The sequence below is a fragment of the Ictalurus furcatus genome, chromosome 1 (assembly GCF_023375685.1).
Source record: "Ictalurus furcatus strain D&B chromosome 1, Billie_1.0, whole genome shotgun sequence".
Taxonomy (NCBI): Eukaryota; Metazoa; Chordata; class Actinopteri; order Siluriformes; family Ictaluridae; genus Ictalurus; species Ictalurus furcatus.
Genome location: NC_071255.1, coordinates 18,267,276 through 18,279,747, shown reverse-complemented (window position 1 = coordinate 18,279,747; position 12,472 = coordinate 18,267,276). Strand labels below are relative to the sequence as shown.

General features: G+C 38.2%; 1 protein-coding gene across 2 annotated transcripts in view; it reads right to left on the bottom strand.

Moving 5' to 3' along the window:
- snrka (SNF related kinase a) overlaps positions 1 to 7,012 on the bottom strand; it is a 40,639-nt gene extending 33,627 nt beyond the window's left edge. For both annotated transcript variants that reach the window (XM_053630555.1, XM_053630564.1), the window contains exon 1: positions 6,354 to 7,012. Coding sequence is in view for 1 of the 2 variants with exons in the window: in XM_053630564.1 (XP_053486539.1) it covers positions 6,354 to 6,372 (19 nt within the window). In the remaining variant the exon portion in view is untranslated. The remainder of the gene's footprint in view (positions 1 to 6,353) is intronic.
- Between the last annotated feature and the right edge of the window lie 5,460 nt (positions 7,013 to 12,472).

Below are 12,472 nucleotides of genomic sequence, written 5' to 3'. Positions count from 1 at the left end.
CAGACAAATGAATCCAATCTAATTGGGAGGAACTTCATCATGCAGCAAGACAATGCCAACACAATAAAGGACTTTATCAGTGGGGAAAAGTGGAAGGTTTTAGACTGGCCAAGTCAATCAACAGACCTTAATCCAGTTGAACATGCATTTGACCTACTGAAGAGAAGACTGAAGGGAGAAACCCCGCAAAACAAACAACAACTGAAACAGTTTGATTATGTCAGAGGGTCGTCAGCAAGGTATATACAACCAAATATTAAGTGTGATTTACTTAAAGACTATCTGTTTCAATACTTTTGCTCACATAAAAATTCGGTGGTTTGCCACCAAAGCTGGCATTTTTTAAGTTGTTTACCAAATCTAGATGTAAAAGTCAGGAAATTTGAAGGATCTGGAGAGATTCTGTATGGAGGAATGGCCTCAGATCCCTTGCCATGTATTCTCCAACTTCATCAGTAGGGATGTCACGAGAACCGATACTTCGGTACCAACATTCTTAAAATGTGACGGTACTTGTTTTTCTGCAGAAGCATTAGTACCGTTGGTAATGACAGTACAGAGGTTGCAATTCTTCCGAAACTGAAGGGGGCAGCAAATACGTGCAAGCGTTTTAGTCGGTCCACAAGTGGTAAAGAAGAAGAAGAAGCAGAAGAAGAACGCCTACAAGCACACGGGAAATACTACAGAAATGGTGACAAGTTTAGCTCCATCCCGACTCACTGAAAGGCAGAGAGAGGAAAGCTCGTTGAGAGGAAAGGTAGTGTAGGTTGCCGGTGTGTAGCCGATGCTATCATTCAGCTGGCATTGTTGCCGTGAAACCAGCTAACGTTATGCTCCATGTAATGTTTGCGATAGCCAGTTATTTGTTAACGACGCTAACACATTGCAGTGTTACAGACTACCTCCTAATGGGCCACCGTGCATCGCCATTCAGCCCGTGTCCTGTCAGCAAAATGTAGCCTAATGTCAATAATAATTATTCACATGTTCATGCTTTTAATAAATCTTTTTGGCCTGCCACCATATCAGTGAATTTAAACTAATGCTTGCATTCAGAGTATAAGGTGTGTGTGAGTGTGTCTGTGCGTGCGTTTAGGAGTGCACCTTAGCACTTAGCACTGTTTTATTAGTCACTGTCAGATAGTGTTTGATAACTAAAATAGCTCTCGCTCTCTTTTTGCCAGTATTAGCCAGAAGAGGATGTCCTCCAAGAGTTTATTTTATTTTAAAAAAAATATATATATATACATATATATATATATATATATATATATATATATATATATATATATATATATATATATATATACACACACACACACACACACACACACACACACACACACACACACACACACACATATACACACACACACATTATATAGATATTTATTTATTTTTTGTTATACCACACCGTGGTATCGACTTTGGTATCAAGTACTTTTGGTGGTATCGGTACCGACTTCTAGATTTTTGGTATCGTGACATCCCTACTCATCAGGCATTATAGGAGAAGACTCAGAGCTGATATCTTGACAAAGTGAGGTAGCACTTTGTCTAAAGTAGTATTGACTAAAAGGGTGCCAATAATTGCTGCACACCTATACTTAAAGATGTTTTTTGGATAAACCTGTTTTGTGTTTGCAATTGTTTGATATCCACGAGAGCAGAGTATTTTTGTGAATTATTAGTTTTTTTGTTGTTTTTTTTACAAAAGATCAAAAGTTTAAACAATACACAGGTTACCATTAAAATACCTATTTTACTCTACATATTGAACTAATCAAGACATAACATCCAGCTCTTGTATTAAAAGACATTGGAAACTTCTTGTTGTGTTTACATGGATTTTCAACATTTTCCAACTCACTTTTCCACAGCTGGTCTGCACCTTCCATGTGAGCGAGTGGCAACGTAGCTTGATTAATGCTAGCCGAGTCTGCTGTGAAGCAGCTAATCCAGGGTTTCGCGACCGCCGAAATTAACGCAACATCAAGCAAACTCTGCAATATTCAGAGTTTTTCAAAATTGCAGCAGATTTTCTGAGATTTGGGTCAAAAACACATCGTGTGACGTCAGCCAAAGCCCTCTACGATTCACGTACATTGAACTTGAGTACAGCAACCTACATCACTGCGAAAGAAATTGCAATTTCGCCAACTCAATTAGATTTCCACAAAAAAAAAGTACAAAAATCTCTGCTAGATGAATCACAAATTTAAAAAAAATAAATAAATAATAATAATAATAAAAAAAGATTTAAAAAAAAACCAAGCTTTTTTTGTCCATAACAATCACAAAAACAAAAAAAACTCCTGTATGGCTAAATCCTATATGGACTGGTAGAGACCCTGAATAACTGAGGCTACATTTTAATTTGCTGCAGAAATTAACTTATTTGTTTGGATTTTCTTTTTAATTTGACTGAACTGACCGGCACAAGCAAAACATCAAAGCAATCCAATATTGCTAGAAAAATTAGATGAGCTTAACCGTGTGAAATGAGAAGCGGTCGACGACAGTTGGGAGTAATTCGTGTAATTCTGCCACAAAGTCGCGTGTTTAATATGTTCACATAAACAGAAATATGTTAAAAAGCTTAACTTGTTAACTACAATGAGCTGTTGGTATAGAGAGTAACAGTTTAGCGACTGTACATGTGCTCAATGGAAATGCCCAGCATGTGATGAAGCACTTTGGGGTTTGGAGAAGATCCATCAAAAATATGGCTCTACAGCCACCGAAGAGTTCATATGAACTGGTGAGCGTCATTGTCAGATTGATGGAGAGCCTTAACACTGACAGGCGTCATATCATCTGAGAAAAATGTCCAGCAATATAATTTTTTTTAAATGTAACCAACAAACATCAAAATCTGCAAGAACAAAAAAACAAGTTTGAAAAATAAACTCGCATCTGGAAAAAAAAAGAAAAAAAAGAAAACGCACATACCAGTGCTATTTAAAGTAACTCTATTCTGTGACTCAGAAACGTTAACAGAAACAGCATGTAGTGGAACCAAAAGAAAGAACCTGACGGTCATTACTCACTTCATGTAATTATTCTCATGACCTAAACATGAGCCGTGTGAGCCTCGCACAGTTTCAGTAATAAACATGCTTATGTGCTGCAACTGTTGCATGGCACTCACTGATACGGAAACGGTCTGAGTAACTGTCGAGTAGTGTTAAAGTTGTCTTCGTTTGTTTTTAATGCAACTCAGACTGCAGCTTGCAGCAAGGGAAGTCTTACACTTGAGTTTGTTTACTAAGTAACAGTCCATGTCAACAAACGAAAACTTGCGAGATGTAGCCGAGATCATTATGAATGTAGAGTGTGTACAAGTTCAATATCGCATATAAAAGTGGCCCATATGTGAATGTTTATTTTATGTGAAACTTTGTTCATACAGTGATGAAAAAAAGGGTGTTAAACTGGAGGAAAAACACAGAATTAGGACACCTTCGCCAGCATTGTGAATTTAGCACGGATTAATTCCTCAAGTGTGCAGCTATGAATTTACAAGATTATCCAACTTCAGTGAAAAACTACTGTGTTAAGCAGCTCACCTGGACCACACAAGTGAAAATATATATATATTATTTTCTCATGAAATTCTGAGTGGACTTATTTATTTATTAAAGTTTATACATCTATCAACAACATTTGGGTCTACTTTCACTTTAGTTAACAGTTTCCTACATTACCCACGATGCCATTTCTAGCAGCACCAGCGGGATTTATCTCGTTTTATCTCTATCTGAAGAGAGAGAGTGATGCAGCACCGCTTTAATCCTTTAGTTTAACATCCAGCCTTCTCACCTCCTCATTTGTACACTCGGTTCAAACGGAACAGCATCCAAGGCTTCAAATTTCATCCTAATATTGCCATCAGCAACGGGGGCGAACTGGCATATGACCCGGCACCTTTTAAACTACTGGGGCGGTGACCCAGCACTTCAGGCAATAACAGACAGGTCTCACTTGGTTAAAAAAACAAAAAACAACAACAACAACAACAACAACAACAACAATCAAAACTTTAGGGACATTTCTCCAAAAGGGGATCTCCTATGAGTGATAAAGGTTTAACCACAGTTTTGCTCTCACTGGCGCATAATAATCGTGTGTTGAATCGGTATTGCTAACGTTTCAATATTATAAGTGACATACGCACTTATTCTGTATCGATTACAGGAACAATCCTCAAACAACATTCTTCACATAAAGGAAGTAAGGATCGCTGGGAAAATGTTTAGTCAGTCCGTAGAGGACTTCCCAGAACTTTTTTGTGATTATTACAGCCAAAAATGCTCGATTTTGCTGTGGCTTCTTTCAAAATTCACAATGCAACTTCCGTAGTTTTTGTGTGGAAAACTACTTCAATTGGCAACTATTGCAATTGCACAAAACTGTTTTGCACGGTCTTTCACAGCGATGTTTGTTGGATAATGCTATCTTGTAGCTGTACTCGTGTTTGACACACGTGCATCAAAGAGGGCTTTGGCTGAATGCACATCGTGATGATGTAACATGACGCGTTTTGGCCCAAATCTGCGGAAAATCTGCCATAATTTTGAGAAAAAATAACAGAAAAAAAACCAAACAAAACAAGCACCTTGGAATACTGGAGTTTGTTTGATTTCGCGTTAACTTCTGCGAATGCAAAAATCGTGAAAGGACTGTTGGGACAGACTACTTTGAATCGTGAACAAAATTTTTGGAATTAGTGCTGTCTAACTTTGTGAACTAATTTGATACTGTTATTAGTGGTCCGAGGAGTGAAATGCACAATGAAGTAGGGATGGGTGACATCTTATCGTTTGCGTTATACCGGTAGAAATTCCCCCCACAATACGAATTAGTCTTCCCGCGATAATAACGATAAAGCCTAGTTGATCACGTATTTGTGTGTGTGACCAATTCGCAGCTCACGTGCAGAGCAAAAACAAGTACGGAGGAAGGCGAATGTGAAGTTGAGGAGGAGTTTCTCACTAAACAAGGAGCTACTGTACCTCTACAATCTGGAACTGGTTTGGTTACAGAAAATCAGTTTTACTTTTAGATCAATGTGCATGTTTCTGAGGCTCTCAATAAATACTAGAAAATATCGTGATGTAGTTTTAAGTCCATATCACCCATCCCTACAATGAAGCATGTGGAGTCAAAATGAACTACTCTGACGTTCACTGGGTTCTTTACTGCTCAACAACAACAACAACAACAATAATAATAATAATAATAATAATAATAATATCGATTCAAAGAATATTTGCTTGATGTATTTGTTGTGGCACATGATATCTAGTTTAAAATATCATTAATAGATCAAATTGTATTAAAGAGCATTAAGTGGTGCCACACCTGTACTGACTGGAATAATAAAAATACAGCACCAAGCAACCAAGTCAGCCCCAGAACATCAGTAAACAAATCACAAATCTCTCTATATACACAAGTATGGAGGTGTGCTTTAATAGTCTTACTTCAAAACATGACCAACCCTCATGCATTTTGATTCAGAGGAGAAACAAACTTTGTGAAATTTGTGAATGAATTTTATAGTACAGAATTAAATGATGACTAAGGTGTTGAGTGCAAAAACTATGAGAGGTGGAGCTTTCTGCTGTCTTGTTAGTGATCTTGCCAGCTATGCTAAACCGGTGTACACTCGACATGATGAACATCAATACTTACTTCATTAACGACCTCAATATGAGAAAATACCATACCAGTGCTGTGACTTGACAGTGTAGAGAGTGTGTGTGTGTGGATTTGACATGCCAAACAGTGAACACGCCGTATAAGGCATAGCATACTCCTGCAAAATACTAACACTACTGCACATCAAGTCTTCTTCTTCTACACATTTATACTACATTTAAAAAGTATTTATGTACCACAGACTTGCAGTGCTTCTCCTGCATGACTACCTAGTGAGGCACAAAGCTAGCTCTAGGCAGGAGTCTGACCGGAAAGGGCCATCTGAAGCTCGCTAGCTAACCAACCTCCTTAGCTACACACCTAGCTAGATAGCACGTTACCATGACGGACCGCCGGGGATGCTGGATTAACAGAGCAGTATATAAATAAAAACACCAGCTAACCATATCTTCACGAGTTAGCTACACAGACAGCAATACTAACAAACAGACACATCATGTGTTAACTGTAGTCTTCGGGACACAAACACTACACCGCACCGCACCGCACCGCACAACACCACACCGGCTAAACAAGTGGATATTCATTGTGGGCTAGCAAGATCTAGCCTAGTGGCTAGCAATCGTTTGTTAGCTCCTAATCCACTCGCTAACTAGCTAACTTATATGCATGTATGTTTTTTGACTTACCACTCGTTCCGGGGAACATTTAAAAAAATAAACAGTAAAATACTCGAATGCGTCCGAAAAGAAATAAGTGGATAACGTTATTTGATCCACATTTACACAAGGCGTCACACATAAGCCTTGTGAATGGAGCTCAGCGCTTGAGGTTTGACTCTAGCGGCGCTCTCTCACACACTCTTTTTTTTCCCCTCTCTCTCTCTCTCTCTCTCATACACACAGTTCCTGCTTTTAGTGTAGAAGCAGCTGTCTGCGCGAGCAGCTCTCCTCCCTCAACAGCTGCAGCGCACCCTACTGGGCATGCGCAATACACGGACGTCACAGCGACGTAGGCACTAGGAGAGCTAATTAACGGAGCCATTCAGTGTATTATTCCTCACAAGATTTAGGAAAATTTTATAGAAGGTAAAGTCTGTCGCCAGTTCGCGTTACTCTCAACTCAATTCACTACACTTGTTTAAATTGTCCCTCGAGACTGGACTACTGCACCTTGCGGCTGAAAGGTCTGCAGCTCCAATCCATCCGGCCATTGCAACTGGTCCACCATGCACAACCGCCACAAGTTCTCCCACATCACCCACACTGCTGTGTTCTCTCTACTGGCTTCTTATCTCTACTGCCTGCAGCAGATTTAAAACAATGATGCTCTCATACAAAGCAACGTACCTCCGATTAGTTTGACTAACTACCAAATTCCAAAGCATCAAGTCATTGACTGATTAGTAATGTAATAAAGAAGCCGAAAATAACTTAGCAGCTGGAAAAAGTGGTCAACCAGCCTGACCAGCTCAACCTGTGTTTTGGCAAAGCTGGATTAAGACATTTATCAAACCACGCTTTGTACCATTGCTCTCTTTAAGCCTCTAGTGCATCTCAACCAGAATCCTTCAAGGTACAGAGAAGACATGCATTAAGCCTGTTCTCTGTCCTGGCACCCAGGTGGTCGAATTAACTTCCCTTTGGTGTCCGAACAGCTGAGGCACTGGCTGTTTTCAATAAGCAAGTAAATGCAAATGTACACTTCCAGTGTCTGGTGTTGTTTCGCTAACCTAGAACACTGGCATGGATAAATGTTTGATGAACTGTTGCTCTGTTCCTTATAATAGCTAAAAGACGGCATCTCTTAGTCATTGCAAATTCTACAAGGTTGAAATCTTTTTACAAGGTATATCATGACATGCCGTCTGTGGAACTGCATAAGACAGACTATACTAGTTATAGAAAATTCTTCAATGATGTGACTATTACTGTAACTTTAATTACTGTAAATCCACTAAGTCTGACCTGGTACCAGCAGCAAAAGACAGCTGGCCAAACTGGTGGCCCATTGCCAGCTGTTAAGTGCTTGGAAAAAGGAAACTGTTTCTGAATTACCACTACTAATGCTCCATCATAGACCAGTAATCTTTTAGAAAATATCACAATAATAAAGCAATTAAAAAATCTCAAACTTTTATTGATCAGTTTACACACATAATAAGGACATTTAGCTGCTGGCAAAGATGGTCTACCAGTTTGAAGTATTTGGCCTGTGTTTTGCCAGCTGGTAGTTTTATAGTGCTGGCTATTTCAGCAGGGTTATATGACCAAAAAAGTCTGTTACAGATGTTCATGACTTGTTCATGGCAATATGTGAGGACACTATAGTTTTATTGTTAATTTTTTTTGAAGTAGTCTAACATTTTTTTCTCTAAAACACGCTTCCAAATTCTTGGCACCTTTGAAAATCAATATTTAGTGAAGCCCAGGAAATAATAACAGCACAAAGCCTCTATAATATTTAAACTTTTCAATAGGGACAGTGGTAGCTCAGTGGTTAACATGTTGGACTACTGTGCAGAAGGTCATGAGTTCAAATCCCAGCACCATTACACTGTCCCTATTGGGCCCTTGAGCAAGGCCCCTAACCCACAACTGCTCAGAGGCATAAATGAGATGAATGTACGTTTCCCTGGATAAGGGCTAATGCCAAAATGTTTGTACTTGAAGTTATTTTGTGCATGTTTATATCCCTGCATAACATCAACCATAATTTTCTGTGTCAAAAGCTCCCTGGTTTTCCAGGAAAGGTGATGGACAATAAAAAGATCTAACATATGTTTCTGACCTCCATGCTCACTGTTCATCAGACTGGACCTGCGATCCCAGAGATAATGGTCACTGTGGCACCGCAGACTCCACACCCTGAAATGACGAGTCTGGCTCCAGGGAAAGAACCCAGTGTACTGGCAGGTCCCCAAGGGATTAGACACATTGTTGCACTAGTTGCAAGCAAGTGGCAAGGTTTCTCACTGTGCTGTGAAACATTGGGCATAAACCATTTATCTTTCATTGTGAACAACGTTTTAGAGATTTTGCTAGAACTGCCACTGGATCTACCCTAAAGGTGAAAGTAGCATCACGTACCAGGGACTTATTAATGGTTTGTCACTGGGAGCACATAAACTAGTAAGAACATCTAAATATTCAACTAGCCAGGGATTAATCTAACCAGTCAATTGGAAATATTTTGTGGTCTATACCAAGCCTCAGTTGACTCTAATCTTAGCTGGATTTAAATAACATGTTTAGGAAGTGCATCAAGCTTTATATTTAGATTAGGGCTATACATCCTAATTTGGGAATAATAACATTACCACAATATTGCCTTATGAATTCCAGTGAAAGCAAAAAGCAGGATAAGTGGAACTGTGACTTTACTTCCCAATAAAATGAGAGGCATAGATCTATGCCCCGTGCTCATTAAGTGTCATTTGATTTATCCTTGCCTAGATATTAACATTACAAATAATATCAGACTAGATGTTTATTGGGCGAAAATGGGACTTGACTGCCATCTAGTGCTAATTTTAAATAGGAACAGGCCCTTACATTTTTTTCTGCTTAATGAAAGAATAATAAATAGCAGAAAATAATAAGGCTTAATGAAATTGAAGAATTGATTATAATTATTATTGATTAGGATAGGTCAGCATAACCCGCCAACATTAAGAAATATGTAAAGCTGAATAAATATCACTAAAGATCTAATCTCACGCAGATTTTAGAATTGCACCTCTCAAGGAGACCTTTTCCATAGTGACTGTTAATTGTAAATGGTGAATGATTCGTGTTTGATGATTTTGTCAGATGTACAGAATAAGGGGACATTTCTAAAAGTCGTTCACAGTGTACACATAGTCGAAACACTTCCACCATTGATCGGCTGAGGTCACCACATTTATATATGCAAAAGATCTAGAAGAGCTAATAATAATAATAATAATAATAATAATAATAATAATAATAGTTGTGTTTCTTTATTGAGTGTGTGTACAGGCTTGTTCTTATACTGTATTCAGCATCTCTAGAGGTTCAATGATTGGGAAAAATATCCATATAGATTTTATGGGTGTGCTAAGTCTACCGTGGTGATTGAAAGTTTGTGAACCCTTTAGAATTTTCTATATATCTGCATAAATATGACCTAAAACCTCATCAGATTTTCTACAATTTCTACAGAAGTCCTACAGTTGGATAAAGAGAACTCAATTAACCAAACGAGACAATACATTTTTTGCAGTTAATTTACAGTAACTGATGATCAGTCCTGCACATCGGGTTGGAGGAATTTTAGCCCATTCCTCAGTACAGAGCAGCTTCAACTCTGGGATGTTGGTGGGTTTCCTCACATGAACTGCTTGCTTCGGGCCCTTCCACAACATTTCTATTGGATTAAGGTCAGGACTTTGAATTGGCCATTCCAAAACATTAAGTTTATTCTTCTTTAACCATTCTTTGGTAGAACAACTTGTGTGCTTAGTTTCGCCACGTTCTCTTGAGATGCAGCTCATGGACAGATGTCCTGACATTTTCCTTTAGAATTTGATGGCATAATGCAGAATTCATTGATCCATCAATGATGGCAAGCTGTCCTGGCCCAGATGCAACAAAATAGGCCCAACCCATGATACCACCACCACCATGTTTCACAGATGGGATAAGGTTCTTATGCTGGAATGTAGTGTTTTCCTTTCTCCAAACATAACTCTTCTCATTTAAACCTAAAATTCTATTTTGGTCTCATCAATCACAAAATATTTTTCCAAATATTTTTTCTAGCTTGTCCACATGATCTTTAGCAAACTGCAGACGGGCGGCAATGTTCTTTTTGTAGAGCAGTGGCTTTCTCCTTGCAACCCTGCCATGCACAACATTGTTGTTCAGTGTTCTCCTGATGGTGGACTTATGAACAATAATATTAACCAATGTGAGAGAGGCCTTTAGTTGCTTAGAAGTTACCCTGGGTTCCTTTGTGTCCTCACGGACTATTACAGGTCTTGCTCTTGGAGTGATCTTGGTCAACCACTCCTGGGGAGGATAACAATGGTCTTGAATTTCCTCCATTTATACATCATCTGTCTGACTGTGGATTGTTGGAGTCCAAAATTTTTAGAGATGGTTCTGTTATTAATACATCAAGACCTAGAAATTAATAGGTTCTGTCTGACAAGTCTTCCATAAACTGTTGACCCTAAAGGTCAAAGAAGATTTTCATTATCATACTGACTACTGGAAGTAAATCATGTATTATACTATATCTATTGAAAATTGTTAATTGGTGTTACTATTACTATTACTATAACTTGCATATAACAATGCATCACTGCCAGATCAGCCAAAAAGGGGCACAACTGCAAAAATATTGCCACCCAAAATGGAAAGTTGGCGGGGGTCCATAACATAAGAGGACAATTTTTTTTATCATCAAATGATTTAGTGCAGCATTCTTCTAATAAAATCAATTATTAGTGAAGCCTGTAACAGCACAAGGTCTCTTGCTGTTATGTCTAAGTAGGTTGGAAACACTTGTACACGGATCTTAATGGACCCACTCCATTCAAATGATTCATACTCTTTTATATTCTTAGGTTTGCACAATTCAATCCACATGTTTTAAGAGGATTCAAATCAAGACTGAGTTGGTCATTGCAAAAGACTGATTTTGTGATACCACTACTATTTTGGTGTTGATTTTGAATCTATGCACAGGGTCATTATGTTGTTGAAATGATTAATAAACGGCCAAGTTGTAACTTCCTAGCTGAGTATGAACTATAATATGTTGGAACCTAGCAGAAATTCTGATGCCATGCAAATCGATTTTCACAAGAGCTCCAGAACCAACAGCAACAAAAGAGCAGCAAAGCATCACTGATCTGCCAGCAAAACAAAATTTTTGTGTTATGCGAATATGGGTTATGGATATTTTCATATGTATTATGAAAGCATCTATATAGTTTGTGTCAAAAGCACTTTGGTTTTCCAGAGAAGGTGATGGATGCTATACAATATATATCATATGTAGGTGTTGATTAATTTTCTATAACAGCACAGCTCAGACTGTCGCATCGGATGCAACTGAAATCACAGGTTTATATTAATGTGCTTGTTCTAACATTGTCGTTCAATAGTTACAACGAGTATGGCAGACATGGCATAATCTTTATTATTATTATTATTATGATTAAAAAGGTTTTTAATAAAAGTTTTTTTTTACTTGTTATTTAACACAGAAAAACATAGTTGTTTATTGGCAAATTCCTGTGGTTTAAGTGAGATAAAACACTTTGGGAAATGCTGTTATTGTTAGTGCTTTATTCCTTACACCTCAGGGATACAGTAAATGGTCAAAGACAAAAATAAAGTTTCTGGGGACTTGAGACCAGTAATATACATACTTGATCCAAAGTTTGGACACACATGCTCATAATCTTTTTCTTGATGAAATAACACATGGAATTATGCAGCGACCATGAAAAGTCAAAAAGTTCAATTCTCAACAGTATTTCATGATGAAACTTTGGGTTAGCATTTCAGGTCACAGTGCTGACTTGTTTGTTTTGCCAAGTGTGGGATTAAGGGGAGTATCATTGATTTATTGGGACATTTGTGAAGCAGTGACATGAAGTTTACTGTTCACCTTCACCAGATTCTACAGCCTAAATATTATCACTCCCTGTTTGCTCTGTGGTGAGTTTGAGTGGCTCTCGCATTCAATCAGGAACAGTATTTAGCCCTATAGAAAAATAATGATGGTGAGTAATTTCATCCTCAACAGAGTACAGTGATAAGACTTTGACTGA